Source organism: Manacus candei, unplaced genomic scaffold, assembly GCF_025592945.1.
Source record: "Manacus candei isolate 608988 ecotype Guabito, Panama unplaced genomic scaffold, ASM2559294v1 h1tg000053l, whole genome shotgun sequence".
Taxonomy (NCBI): Eukaryota; Metazoa; Chordata; class Aves; order Passeriformes; family Pipridae; genus Manacus; species Manacus candei.
Window position 1 is genome coordinate 2,007,852 of NW_026138101.1, and position 14,755 is coordinate 2,022,606.

The 14,755-nt window shown below is 42.7% G+C and overlaps 1 protein-coding gene across 2 annotated transcripts in view; it reads right to left on the reverse strand.

Annotated features, from left to right (window-relative positions):
- CMIP (c-Maf inducing protein) overlaps positions 1–14,755 on the reverse strand; it is a 133,355-nt gene that overhangs the window by 4,266 nt on the left and 114,334 nt on the right. For both annotated transcript variants that reach the window (XM_051801741.1, XM_051801742.1), the window contains exons 11-20: positions 12,110–12,175; positions 11,014–11,040; positions 10,502–10,550; positions 8,948–9,055; positions 6,242–6,358; positions 4,677–4,817; positions 3,701–3,748; positions 2,821–2,967; positions 1,246–1,351; positions 53–123 (exon numbers count right to left, since the gene is read on the reverse strand). In XM_051801741.1, coding sequence (XP_051657701.1) covers positions 53–123; positions 1,246–1,351; positions 2,821–2,967; positions 3,701–3,748; positions 4,677–4,817; positions 6,242–6,358; positions 8,948–9,055; positions 10,502–10,550; positions 11,014–11,040; positions 12,110–12,175 — 880 coding nt within the window. The remainder of the gene's footprint in view (positions 1–52; positions 124–1,245; positions 1,352–2,820; positions 2,968–3,700; positions 3,749–4,676; positions 4,818–6,241; positions 6,359–8,947; positions 9,056–10,501; positions 10,551–11,013; positions 11,041–12,109; positions 12,176–14,755) is intronic.

The following is a 14,755-nucleotide window of genomic DNA, read 5'->3' on the forward strand; positions in this document are numbered from 1 at the left end:
ATGCCCGTGCTAAATCTACTTCTCATCTTTAGTGGATGCAATTCACAAATACCTTGAGATCTTCATAGGTATCTGCTGAAAGTTTGGTGCTGTTCATATTTAAACTACACAGGCTCTTCATGGCTAAAAGAAAAAACAGACAGTTATTTATGATCATTCTGCATTTTCTTAAAATAATCAACTTACAGTAGGCCAAAGCATAAACAAGATGTATGTGAGCACTCTCAGGAAAATGCTGAATAGTGTAAAATATAGAAGTACAAATGGATAAACAGCTGTTTGGGCCCTCATCCAGGAAAAAGTCCCTATTTAGGACAGGCCATTAAGCATATGCCTAAGTCCACTGACTTCAAAGGAGTTCAGTCAACTTCTCGTAATCACTTTCCTGCACATTATTCTGAACAGTGCCCATTCTCAGTGCTCTGCGTGGTGCTCACAGGGGCCATGCTGATCTAACAGTGCTCCCTCTCCTCCCCTCATACCCATTTTAGGCTCCAGTTCTTAGCAGAATAGTTTCCTAAGATGAGCCAAAACTACTGGCCTGTCTGGCACGTCTGCATAGGATCAAGCCTATGAAAGTAGCCCTGTAAACCCAACAGCGAGGTTTATAATACACTGCTGGATGAAGGAGAGGGTTTCATTCTGGCACATCAAGCAGGTTTCAGTGCTCAGGGAATCCTGAATGCCTCCCTCTGCCTTGTTGTGTTTAACCTAAGAATAGGGAGAGTTTCACCTCCCCAGAAAAGAAGGAGTAAAAAATGCCAGAAAGAGTACGGAACCTGCTGTGCACAGTTGCTAAACTGACTGATAAGCTGTCACATGGCTTTGCAATCTTCCCCTCCTGCACCACAAGGTCAGGTCCCACCCAGAGGGGATGCCCATGGGAGAGTGTGGGAAGAAAGCTGGGAGGTCCCAGGGCAATAGGTCACCATGTGAGAGGAAGGCAGGTGACATCAGTAAAGGCAGAGGCAAGAGCCAGAGTATGGTCCAGGCTAACAAAGCCCACACGAGGCCACCAAGTGCCATCAGGCTCAGGTCACCATCCCCCTTCCCCTGCCCACACCTGAACGGCCACGCGTGTGGGCAGGAGGGAGGGAAGTTCAAACCCAACCACAACCAAGGCCTGTCCTAAAATCCCTGCGGAAGCATCGCTGTGGCAGCCAAAAGTTCAGCCTTCCGTGTGAACCCGCGTGCATCCCTCAGAACCCACACGACCTTCCCACACAGCCCGCTGTGGTCACTCACAGCTCAGCGCCAGCAGCCCCGCGTCCGTCACCGGCGTCTCGCACAGGTTGAGCACCTGCAGCATCGTGAGGTGCTCGGACAGGAGCCGCAGCCCCGCGTCTCCAAACTGTGGGGCACAAGCAGAGTTGTGTCTCAAACAATGCACCAACACCTTGTGCAGGGCCCTCAGTGCAAACAGGGCACGTGCAAACGGCGTTTGCAGACGAGCCCTCAAAGCCAAGCTCTGCTCGTTCACCACAATCGCAAATGACAGGAGGGAAAGCAAATAGTTTTATCCCTGTTTTGCGGGCGGGGAACAGAGAAATTAAGTGACTTGTGCACACTTAACCACAGCCCATCACTTAATTAGAATGGTGCCTTTGAAGCCCGGACTTTGTACGAGCGGGCTCCCACCCAGGCTATACACGATGGTTGTGGCAGCCTCAGCCAGTTCCCAACCACATCACACAGAAAAAGCACAATGCAAGTGGTATTAATTAGCTATTTTGGTCTCCAGAACAATGTACTATTGATTGGTAATTGTTCTATTGACCCACTTGGTTTCTGCTGTTTCTAAATTCTAAGATTAATGGAAACCAGGATATCGCAAAATAAAATGGAATCTAAACCCTTTTTTTTTCTTTTTTAATAAACCCCCCCACACACATAAAATCTTTGTCCAGTGAAATCAAACTCATTTTGAGCAAGAAGCATCAAAATTTTCAAATCCAGAAGTCATATTGTTAAGACAAATCTGAAGGAGATTAAAAAAAGAGTCTTAAAAAAAGCAAGGAATCAGTTTCTAGTTTGTACTCCTCATACAAAAAAAAAGGAAATTTCTGGGATAGAAAGTAGTTAGGAACACAAAACAAAATATTTAAGTGACATTTGGGTTAGAAAAATGCTGCTTTTTGTAGCTGCACTGAGAATAATCATATTTTCAGGGAACACTACAAATAGTTGCTAACAGAAAATGGGGAAAACCTATTCAGTGCAGAACCTCAGAGACCAAAAGTAGGGGCAAAACATAGAAGAAAAATTTAATTTTAAAACTTCTTTCGATTAACAGCTGAATAATTTATTCAGTTAACTTTGTCTCTTTTTGCTTACAAAATAACATTTTCCTTCTACTTATTCATTAGTTGAGTTTCTTTTTGTTGCTGTCAGGTTGATCAGCATTCAAAGAAATTCACTGCCTAAACTGCACAGACTCTGTGCTTTACTTGACCAGATCAGATGCACAGCACCATGTTTTTGTCCTAAATGCATGAAAACATAAGCACTTCTCAGATGAACAGCACAGGTACAGTACACAGCAGCAACAATGCCCAACTGGACCATTCAACCCAAGATAGCAGCAACCCTTTTATAATTAAAAATAAAATAAAATATAAAAATTAAATTAGGAAAAAAAAAAAAAGGCAAAATCAGCCGCCCAGATAGGCTAGGCCACAGGAAGGCCTCATAAAAATAGCATGAGGACAAAGTCATCTGAGCAAGCCTCTTCACACACTCTTCCTGTGCTGACGTAATGTGAAATTTCAGAATTAGTCAGCGCTGGTTCCTGCTCTGAGTCTCAGACTGCAGAGCACTTACCTGAGTCGACCACAGGTTCAGCTGCTTGAGCGAAGGCAGTTTAATGAGGTGCTCAGCACAAGCACTCGTCACGTTGGTGAAGGCCAGGCTGAGGTTTTCCAGATTCCCAAAAGATCCCGAGCTTAGCAAGCGGGCCAGGTCTGCATCCTGAAAGGAGGCAACGGATTGATAATCAGGATCATGGACTCCCCAGCCCGTAACCGTCCGTGTCACCGATACCGGTAACCAGCGGGAGTTGCACAATTACTCCACTTGTTTACAGTAACAGAGAACCACACAGAGAAGTTTCTGTTTGTTTGGCAAGCAGCTGGGCTCTTGTGGCAGCGTTGCTTCACACACCCTGGGAAAAATTTGTCCAAACATTAGGACAAAAATGTTCTTTGCATGTGTATCCTTATGAGACACGAAGGCTTCAGTGCTGGGACAAATGCTGAAGTTGGGTGTTTAAACTTCATGAAGATTTAACCACAAGGTCCAGATCCCAACTGTGTTCAGGACTGTTACCTGGCCTCAGTGAAGTTAGTCTGGGTTTTCACCAGGCTTAACTGCAACAGTGCTGGGTCTCTTTTGACACTTCCACGTCTGAGATCCAGAACTGCCGCCTTTTTAACGCAAAATTCTGTCCCCAAATCTACCGTTCCAAATCTGCACAGCAGTATAAACCTGACAGTCTGATGCTTGTGCTGGGGTTGGAAACTGCTGCACAGGCCCAAGAGGAGAAATGTGCCCTTACTTGTGTAAACTCCAGTTGTGTTGACAGAGCAAGCGGAATGGCTCCCCACTCAACTGCCCCAAACCACTGTGCCACATGGCAAACATAAATCAAGTGTTTAAATATGGAAAGACAAAGCTTGTTTTTCTATTGACATGATTAACTTACCGTGGACTTGGATGGCAGTGTTAACCTTGTGGGGCCACCTTTTCTTTGCTGTAAAAGAGAAGATATTTTGGTCAAACAAGTCGCCATTCTACATTTCAGACCCACGGAAGCACAGCAAGCTCTTCACTAGAACAAACCCTGCTCTGATTTCAAAGCTTCCTGCCACCTCATCCCTGCTTTTTCTGCACTGGCAGATTTTTTTCTGAGTGTGCCTGTTGCTACCCAGGGGACACCCACTAACCACAGCTAAGTGGGTCTTCTCATGCCATTTGCCTGCTCCAGCCTGCCAGTATTTAGCTATTTTCACTTTAAAGGAAACAGCTTTAAAATGCTGGACTAGGAGAGTAAAGGGGTTGAGATTGTGCAGCTGATAAAATCGTTTGACTTCAAAAAAAGCATCTACTTTTCAGGTTGGGAGCAGAGGTTAAAGACAAATATAAATGTGAAAGAAGGAAGAGGAAGGTTGAGTAGGGCTATGTTTGCATAGGTAAAAAAGTGCTAATGAGAGCAGATCTGGTTTCAATCAGTAGATCCTGTCTTTAAAACCAGGAAAAAAACTTTTTCTATAGGCTCTAGCTCTGAGAACTAGACCTAAAGACCATCTTAGTGAACTGCTGCGAATGTCAGAGCATTCAGAAATGCTGGCCAGCACTAGAAATATTTGCTACTCATATGTCAAAAGGTGGCAGAATTTGACAAGCTGACTTGTAAGATCTTGAGACAGCAGGGTTTCACCTTTATTCTTTCACACAGATCCTAAGCAGGTTATTGAATATCATTCATAAACATAGTATGGGATTAGTCACATCACTAAATACCACAGAGCATACATATTCACAGTAAAATCCTCCTAGCACTGCTCCCATCCTGTTGTTAACTGGGAATTTCACACCCTGCTTGTCTTTCTTTTGAAGCTCCATTTCTGGAGGGCGCAGACCCCACCGTGCTATGGCAATACCGTGTGCAGGGGACATACCAGCTCCTTCAGCTCCCTCTGCCTCTCACACAGCTGTTCATACATTCTCTTTCCCACGTCTGTGCTTTCCAGGGTGGAGATGATCTGGAGCTGGGTGTCGTTGTTATCAATGATGTTGTATTCCAGCATCAAACACAAAATCTAGCAAAGCAGAACAGAAGAGTGGTCACTGTAGGGCTTACATTCCATATCTTTCAAATGTCCTAATTACACTGGGCATGGCAGTTTAAATTCCTGGCTAAGTTTTCAGAGCATGCATTATGTAGGTTAGATTAGAGGATTGTAGCAACATTTACCGACCTTCCAAGACAAGAAACCAATTTTTTGTTCATAAAGAATGAAGTGTAATCTCTAAAATTCATCTTGTCCATCCTGTCTTCCATTAGTGTTCATTCCTTCTGACTGAGAGGTGCAATTACTTTGCCTCAGACCTGGAAGATGGCTCCATGCCACAGCTCTCTTCAGAACAGGTACAATCGATCCAGTATTTCCCAGGTACACTGGATAGGCTGTGGATTGGCAGAGCTGGGACATTACACTCCAGCAGCAGAGCCAAGCAGCTCCTTAAGTGCCGGATTTTCTGTCCCTAAGTGCTGAGGTTTCTGTGCAAGCAGAACACGTGTGAGGTGTATCCAGCCCACGAGGCAGGATGGGAAAAGCCTGAGAGGCTCTGAGAGAGGATGATGGTGGAAGCTCACTGCTGGGGCCAGGACACCCTCCAGCTCACTGGGAACACACCTGACTCACCCCTGGGAAAGGGGCTGCCAGGAACAAGTCAGACCTCAGAGGCTGATTCCAAACTTAGGACACAAGCTGCCCCTCCATGCTGCCTTTCCTTTTCAGCTATGTATCATGCCATTGAAATGAAAATGCAAATCTCTTATTCCCTCCATAATTTCAATTATTTTTAATGAAAAAAAAATGCAGCAATATTATATTCAAATGCATGCAGCATTCTCCTTAATTTACTGGATTGAATTAGCATGGACAGATCTAAGTCAATGAAAATTTGTAACACCTTCCACCTATTTATCCACCCTTTACTTCCACTTAAAATATGACATTTATCAAGAAACCTCTCTTAAGAAACCCAGAAAAAGACATATAAACTATTAGTGCAATAATAATGACCAATCATAAGCACAAAAAATGCATATTGATGTAAGCAAATAAGGTTTTGTAAATGTACTTCCTGTGCACTGCTCATTTTGCAGGTGGCAAGACAAGCATCAAGCATTTTGTCATGGAAAAGCCTCGTGGTTGTGAATTCTGACCCCTCACCCCAGCCAATACCATCATGGCCATTTATTTCCCATCTTAACCTCTCCAGCTGCATTACAGAAAACAATTTCTTTCTCCAAAAATTCTTGCAACAAAACTTCATGTAATTCACATTCATATCTGCAGAACAACAATATTCTGTTCCACTTAATTGTGAGAAACACAACTGCAAAATGCTGGTGGTTTGACACAGCACAAACCCCAACTCTGCTGGGAAAGGCAGCGTGAGGTCAAGTCTGAACACTGCTCATAAACCTGTATGACCACAAATGTTTAGGGCTTACCTCTACCATCGTCTGGTTACCCCTCAAAGCCAGTAGCATGCAAGGTCCTAATTTATTTTCAGCCAGTGAAAGCAGGAACTTCTTTGTTTTATAGCAGGATCCCATTAAAATATGAACCTATTTGAGAAACAGAGGTAAAATTAGGGGTGCTAGCTCAAAAAACACATATACCTCTGAAGGGACATTGTTATGCAGTCAAAAAACATTAAGTATTTGCAACAAACCAAAAGGAACAGAGGCCCTCATTACAGTTAATGGTTGCAGACTCTCAACAGCCTTATTGCTGAACGGAAGTGACTTTCTGAAGAAGGTGATGCCTAGTGAGATCTGAGAGAGTGGGAAGTTTTTCCCCACAAGGGAGCTCAGCTGACAGCCCACAGGCCTGATATAGGCTTCCCAGGAAACACCAGAGCAGCTGTGCAATTGCCCCCATTCCCAGTAACATGATGAACCAGCCCCAGGGGAACCACCGGAGATTTTGCTTTCGCATCTGTTTGCGGTTTGGTTTCCCTGGAAATGCCAGCTGGTGAGCAAGGGGTTTGTGTCTGGGTAAAAGGCAGTGGTGCTGGCAATCTGCTGGCCTTGGTTAAGGGGTGGTGACGGACAAAATCACCTGTGCAGGATGAACAGACAGGAGCTGACTGGGGAAGGAAGGACTGCTTTAAGAAAATCCAGCAGTCCTGAGCCCGAAGTCAGAGATGACTTCATGTGCTTTCATGTGCTTGAGTCATTATCTTGTTTTCTCTTTTGCTCAGTTTTCCCCAAAAGGAAAGCAATGCCAAGAACATCCCCTGAGTAAGACTCCTTCGAGTCCACTAGTTAACAAAGGTGTCCTGCAGACTCTCTCTGAGCTCCAGAAAGTATCATGTGACATCACATAGTAACACCTCTGGCAGAAATGCAAAGCCACTTGTACAAATCAAATCAAAGTCTCTTCTCACAAAAGAGGTTTGGCCATATTACTCCCCATTTAAAAGCCCTAGAAATTAGATGTAAAGAATTTTGGGGTTCTAGCAGAGTCTTATTTCATAGCCCAGATGGCTGATTCCCCATTTGCTGGAGAGCACTGTGTGAGAATTCGTATTTTCCAATGGCCTGGGCAGGAAGAGCTCCATTATGTAGACTCAGCATCAGCAACACTCTACAGTGACCCTATAAATTCGTCCTGTGGTCCCCCTGGTTCATGGCATTGCCTGGGCTATGTTCAATACTGCTGAAAGTATCACAACCATGCCATGATGAGGTCAATTCTATGTGAATCATGTGCTACCACACAATTGTGCTCCCTCATGGCTTCATTACCAGCAAGGTCTTCAGAGGTACAGAAAATCTTTTTTTCTTAAGCATCCATCAGCTCAGGTGGCCTTTACAAACATTAATCCTCAAGTCAAAATGGATTTAATTTCATGCAGTTTTCGTTAAGCTTTTTTAGAGGTTTTCTTGAGCGACAGAAAATACTGACACTCACACTAATGTAACATTGGGTGCATCTCAGAACAGGATGTTTTTCAAACTTATGGTTAGTCGTTAGCAGCTCTTTAAGTATTTATCAACATCCTTGCAAAGGGCACAGTGTACTGCATATTAATGTGTGTTAGCATTGTGCTTTCTCATGCACACCATCTCCTGATGCTCATAAATTTCTTGAACTGAACCAGCTCTCAGGAGAAATTATACAGTTCTGAAGAAATTTTCTTTTCAGAAGATAAAAGACATATACACAGTGAAGAGGGATGAAACCTTTTGTGAACAGTCTTTGTTCATTACCTGTTTCAAAGGTATCTGATCTATCTGAATTTAAGAGTACAGACAGACATGCATGTTCTTTATGTCCCAAAATGTTCAGCATGTGGGAGATGTACAGAAGTGTAGCTCTCCCTGAAAGTCACTTCACTGTGTACCCAACAGCCAACTGCACCAAATGTTTTTCCCCTTACCAGGGAAAGGCAGTAATATCATTTCCATCTTACTTGCTATATGGAGAATTAATACAGAGCGAGACCTACGTGACTTGACCCAGGTTGCACAGGAAGACAGTGCTTAAATCACATCACTGATTAAAACCTGTTATTTTCTGTCTAGTCCTTCTCAGAGTCACAAAAGCAATAACTGCTGGAAATGGAATACTGGTTTCTAATTACACCTCCCCACACCAATGTAATTGAGCAGAGTCACTGATACATCTTTTTTCCATCTATCTATCTATCTATCTATCTATCTATCTATCTATCTATCTATCTATCTATCTTTTTGGTTAAGTCTATGTTACTGCTTTTAAATTCCAGGGTAGCCTATATATGAAAACTATAGATTTGCATGTACAGAACAGCCTGTCTCCCCTGTCTCCCAGTATTCCATGTTCTCTGAGGGAGTTTTTTATACAGACACACAAACACACATATTTATCAATATGAAAATACATACATATGCAAAGGCATGGTTTGTGCATTACACTGTCAGTGAGAAAACATGCCAAGGTCCAAAAGGAGAATAATAACGTGCTAAACAAACTGTGACTGCAAGGGAGGTCAATGGATGTGGTGATAGAAAGATCCAGATTTCCTGGTGAATGCTCATGGTTTACAGAACCATGATTTTGATAATTTTTTTTTTTTTAGAAAGACAAATAAATCTTGTTACTGCCAAGTAGGCATTAACTACTTACTGAAAGGAGGTTTCTAAACTCACATTATTGCAGACACGTACCATACTGGCAAACAGCTCTCCATCATCATCACAGGCCACCCCTCCAGGGCTGTAGAGCTGGAACCAGCCGTCTTTGCCAGCCCGCACACTCAGCAAACAGGAGTGGACCTGCCAAAAAGTGAAGACATTGGGAAGGTTAAAATTCCTGCCAATAATCACCAGCGTCTCCCACACTGGGCTGAAAGAGGTAACTGCAAAACCAGGGACTGCTGGAAATTTTGTGGTTAATATCCCAACCTACAGAGCTGCAGGCCTGTCTCCACTCACAGAACCCATTTTTTCAGTATAAACAAGGAGGGAAGCTGTATCATCACTAAATGCTTGGCCTTTTTCATTCCCTTTACACAAATCAAACACAAACCGGTTTTAATTTAGAACAGCTCCTTCCACTTGGGAAAAAAACCACCACCAAAAAAAAAACAACCAAAAAATCCCCACAAATTTCTGAGCTTCTGCCATTTCCCCACGTCCTCCCAACATGTGTGTCTACACATCTGATGTGAGCTGCATACCAAATGCTGATGATTTGCTCATTCCAATCATTAAAAATTCTTATTACTCCTGCTCTAATAAAATTTGACCAGAGTCAGGGTGAAGGAAGTCCACAGGGAAAACTCAACAGGGATACGTAACACAGAAGTTGCACTGAAGAACTGGCACCAGTGAGCAACCATTAGTCTAAATTTGTCTCACTGTAAAGATTACTATATTTAGTCCCACAGTTTAATAGAAGAGTCATAATTAAGCTTTTCTTTTTCCTTTTTTTTTTCCTACTCTTGAAGACACAGATGTTCCATTTCAATTTTTGAGGTCTGTGTTGGGGGAGGTAAAGTCTATGCTCTTTCCTTTAAGGATGCGACACGAGTGACAGATGAAATCCTGGTGCCATTCTAGGACAAGAAGGTTTTATTTGACAAGGGGTAAAATCATGAAAACCAGGAGTTCTGGGCAATGATGATGATACAGCCTCACCCACAGTTTGAGGGAGCTTTGTTTCTTTTGTGTCAAAAGCAAGGATTATTGTGGATGAGAGGTTCCCTCTGACTCAGCCAAAGCTGATGATGTTGAACAAGCTATGAGTGCAGCTCTGAAGCAGCAGCCACCAGGACACACTCACCCCAGTAACACACCTCCCACCCCCTTTCTCCTGCCAATTCACGAGAATTAGGGTCATTTCACACAGCGTGGCTGAAACACAGCTAAATGAAACCTGTCATTTTGTAGGCTGTATGGATCTATGGATTCTGCTTCACTTTTTTTGTACAAAAGATGAAAAGCTCTGAGAGATTCCAGAGAGTGGGAAAATCTTTCTGGCTACAGGACACTGCAGAACAAGGACATCAACTGATGCCAGACAGGAGGTGACAACACATGCTTACACATAAGGCCAGAAACCCTTAACAGTGGATGTCCTGAGTGGTCATTACTCCTTAAGAGACTTAAGCAGAGCAAAACCACACCATGTTTTGAAACAAACTACTTAAGCAGAGATCTGAACAAGTACACTTGAGATGCCTCCAATTAATACTCTGTGTAAACTGCCAACAAACTCACTTCTTGCCTCGGGTCTTCTGCAAATCTCTGAATCACATATTTCAGCTCTCTGAAAAAAAAGAGTAAGAAGGACAAGAATAAGCAGTGGCTGGTTGCAGCATTCACACAAGTGTCATATTTCTCTTGATTTACACTTTAAACATTATATATTCATGCACTTTAGAGAGAAACAAGTTGAACTCCTTCCGCAGGAAGGAAATATGACGTCTAAAAAGTGATTACCAAGGACAGTGTCTATTCACAACAGGCCAGAAAAGGTTTCAGAGATGTGCACTGACAAACTCATTTGTAAATTCTATCAGCACCCAGTGGCTTTAGTCCTTAAACTCCTGCTAGCACAGTAAATTACAAAGAAAGCTTCTTATTGCTAACTGAACATGCTTACAGCCCCTCACACATAAAAAACATTAGAGACACAATACTGAATAATGCATCACTGCTATTATTGACCAGTACAAGTATTTTAAGTAATTTGCCCCCTTCAGTACAACAAATGAGCCCCACAGACTTACTTTGTGAACTTCTCATGTGCAAGAGCCCTGAAATTTAAAACAGAAAACAGAAGAGTATGAGGATCTGGGAGAAGGGAGGGAAAAAAAGCCCAAAAAACCAAACAACCACTTTTCAGTTCTTTCCAGATAATAAAAGGATTTGCTAAGCAACTGCAGCATACAAGACAAAAAAAAAATCTTTAAAAAAAATCAGATAAAGCCTCTTTCATCAACCTAGGGGGGAAAAAAACTACTTGGAACAAATCTTCTAGCTTTTCCTGAGTCTGTCTTAGACAAGGCTCTGAGTAACGTCAATGGGAGCTTTGGGTCAGAAGAAAGGGAGCAAAAGACTTACAATATAGTTATATAATTACAAACAGAGTTTTGGCTACCTCCAAGAGCCAGGTGAATTCTTTAATTGCAATGCAATTAGGGTATGGTCACAGCTAATTAACATCAGTAAAGCAATTAATGGTGATTTTGTGCAGTGCCTTGCATCATGGTATGGTTTCCATCTCCCCCAGGACTCACGTGGGACTGAGGTAATGCTGTCTCTGTTGCCTATCTCCAGGCTCTCACTGTAGCCCAGGTAACCTGGCGTGGAGGATTAGACCTCTCTGATTCAAGACACCAGGTCATTAGGGGATGTGATAAGCCAGCAAATTGTACAATTAGGAGTTGTAATTTTTGTCCATGGAGGTCTGCATTTCATGAACACTACTGCTCATTAATAGGTTTCCGAGGGAGCCTGGCTGATCCGTAGGGTAACTTCTTCATTTAACGCAAAATACAAATGATATGAGTCTCTGTGACGCCAGTAAAGCATCCTCCTCCACTAAATCTCTCACTTTGCTCTCCTCCTCACCAGCTTTCCTTCCTTTCCTGTCTGCCTGTCTCTAGTTAACCATATTTCTATTTCTTAGAGAAATGGGGAAGGAAGTTGAAGACGGGGAGGTCTTCACGTCCCTCTGCATCAGCCAAAATCAGCTCTAGTTTCTAAATCAATACTAGAGGCACAAAGCTCCTATCACCATCAGTTTTTACTTGATGTTCTATTTCACCATAAAACAACAGTAAAAAGAATAATCCAGTAAATATTAAGCCAGTGCAAACTCACTCCTTGGGAAATGGGATAGGTTGAAGCAAGCTGGCCAGGGCTGGTCTCCAGTCATCATAGTCTGACCTGAAAAATGAACGTTTTATTAATAGGTTACCAGGTTTTAAATATGGTTTGACAACAGTTAGTTCAAGGAGTTAAAAGCTTTTTACTGCAGGCACTAACAACCTTTCTGTTTTACTGAAACACTCTAAAGATCTACAGTGACATTTCCCTTTCCATTTGCAGCACATTCTCCACTGAGGCACAATAAATCTGGTATTTACAGTGACCTCCAGAGAGGCCTTCTTTATGTCAACTTAAAGACATTTGCTGTTTATGAAACCTGTTGACATTTAATCACTAAGTAATACTTTCATCTAAGTTGGTACAGCAATTACCAGGCCATTGCTATTTACAGCTCTGGCTCTGCATGTAATTGGAATTTTTATTTGCTATAAGACATAAACCCATTTGTAAAAACAAAGATACCCCTCAATCCATTTCTGACCTTGGCAGAAAGGAATGGGTCAATTCAAACAGTACAAAGTCTTTGGCTTAAGAGGTGAGAGACTAGAGAAGGAAGCACTGTCAGAATTATTGAGTGGAAGAGGACAAATGAGGACAACCACAGCAGAGAGCTCAGCCCAGTGCACCCAGTAAGTACCTCCTCTCTGCTATGTCAGCACCACATCAGCTCTCAGCTGATGCACCTGGTTTTCATCTCTGCTCTCAACACACAGAACGGTCCTACAAGGAGCCATCCATAAGGGGATGCTCATGTGAACCAGGATATAAAGTATATTTTGCTTTACAGCATGCACTGGTCAAGGCAAACTAATCTGGCAGCACATCATCCCAACCTGTTGCCAAATTCCAGCTGCTTGACCACACCTGGGGAAGGCTCCTCATGTAGGAACAGCACTTGCACACTGCCACCCCTACCCTTCCAATGATCCCAAACATCTAGTGGCTAATTAGCACTGATGAACTGCTGAACCAAGGCACTCCACAAAGGGCACAATCACTGTATGACAGATGAAGTGAAGGACACAGAAAGTAAGACAATTTGGCAAGTCAGCACCAAAACAGGGCACAGAATCCACAGTCAAGGCCCAGCTCTTGGCACTGCCAGCCAGGCCACCCTCACTCCCATCAGTAGCCACGAGTACACACAGAAGTAAATCTCATATGGGGTAGAACACCTTGAGATGTTTGTAGAGGCAATGTTCAAGAGCCTACCACCTCCTCTTACTGCTGCTACCTTTCAGATTTCAGTGTTAAAAAACAGATTATTGGCTGCAGCTTACTGGAAACTTGGCACAAAAATATGGTGTGTCTTTAGGAAGGAACGAAGTGTAATGTTCTCAAATGGACAGTATCTACTGATAGCATTAGAGACAGACAACATATGCACAGGAACCATTCCAAAAGAATGCAATTTTGCAAAGAGAAAGTTCTAGCCCAGAGAAATTGAAGATGGATGCATTTCCAAAAGTCTCATCCATCTTTTGATCCACATAACCCAGAAATTTCCATAAACTAGTAACACACGCAATAGGGACAGTCCACAAAGACGTGTTCATGGACACAAAGAAAATGTACATGCATGACAAGGGGATTCTTAAGAAGCAACATGCAAAAAATTTTTACTTGAAGGGAGGATCATGCTGTAAAAATCAACCAGGGAAGCAGTTATCACTTGCCCAAGAGCAGTATGAGTTCAGGTTACAAAAATGTATAGTATCTCACGCAAGTAACCAACCCACTGTGATCTGAAAGTAGTGCAACATATTAAAAAACAGAAGAAAACCCCGTGCCCATGCCAATTGCACTAGAAGCCAGTGAGCCTCATTTTCTACTCCATCAAAAATTCTGTTCTCGGGTATAAATTAGGAGCAACTCTGGGACAAGGGTTAAACAAATCTAAAGTCAGTGTGAGTCAGTTGCAGGGAGAGGACTTTGTGATCACCCATTCCTAAGGTTCTTTCCAGAGACAAAAAGTCCCTTACCTGCTTAGGCATTGAACAAATAAGGAAGATGATCAATTTTTTAGTGTCTCAGAACAGCAAGACATGAAGCAGGACTTTGTTACAGGGGTTGTTTTTCCACTTAGTCAGTATAAAGTGAATAACACGAAACACCTGAGGATGGGGCTTGTCACAGAAACTGAAATAAGGCAAGGAAACCTCTGACACAGCATCTCTAAGATGAGCTCTGTGGGTTCTTTCAACAAAGCTTTGATTAAGTAGGGCTCTCTACATGACTATTTGTTGTTTCTGACCTACAGACACAAAGGGTCAGCGACACAGAACTCTGACCTGTATTCAGGTTCAGCTGAAAGTCCCTTGTTTACCTACCAGGTCTCTGTAGGAGACAGTTGATGCAACACATGTAGAGCTGCAGCCATGAGAACTGCCAGAGGTCTCTGACCCACACAGCCTGGGTTTGTTAGGTGTGAGAATGAAGCACAGACTTTTTTTTTTTTAAATTTAAATATACACACCCTCTGGAAAGTCCTAGATGATTTTACTCTAAAAATGACACATTTTTATCGGTACATGCAAACAACTTCAAATGCAGATTTTCGAGCAGGTGAGACTTGAAAGTCAAAAGGCTGAGTCAGGGAACTCAAAGGTGTTAAAGGTGCTTCACATCCCACGAGAT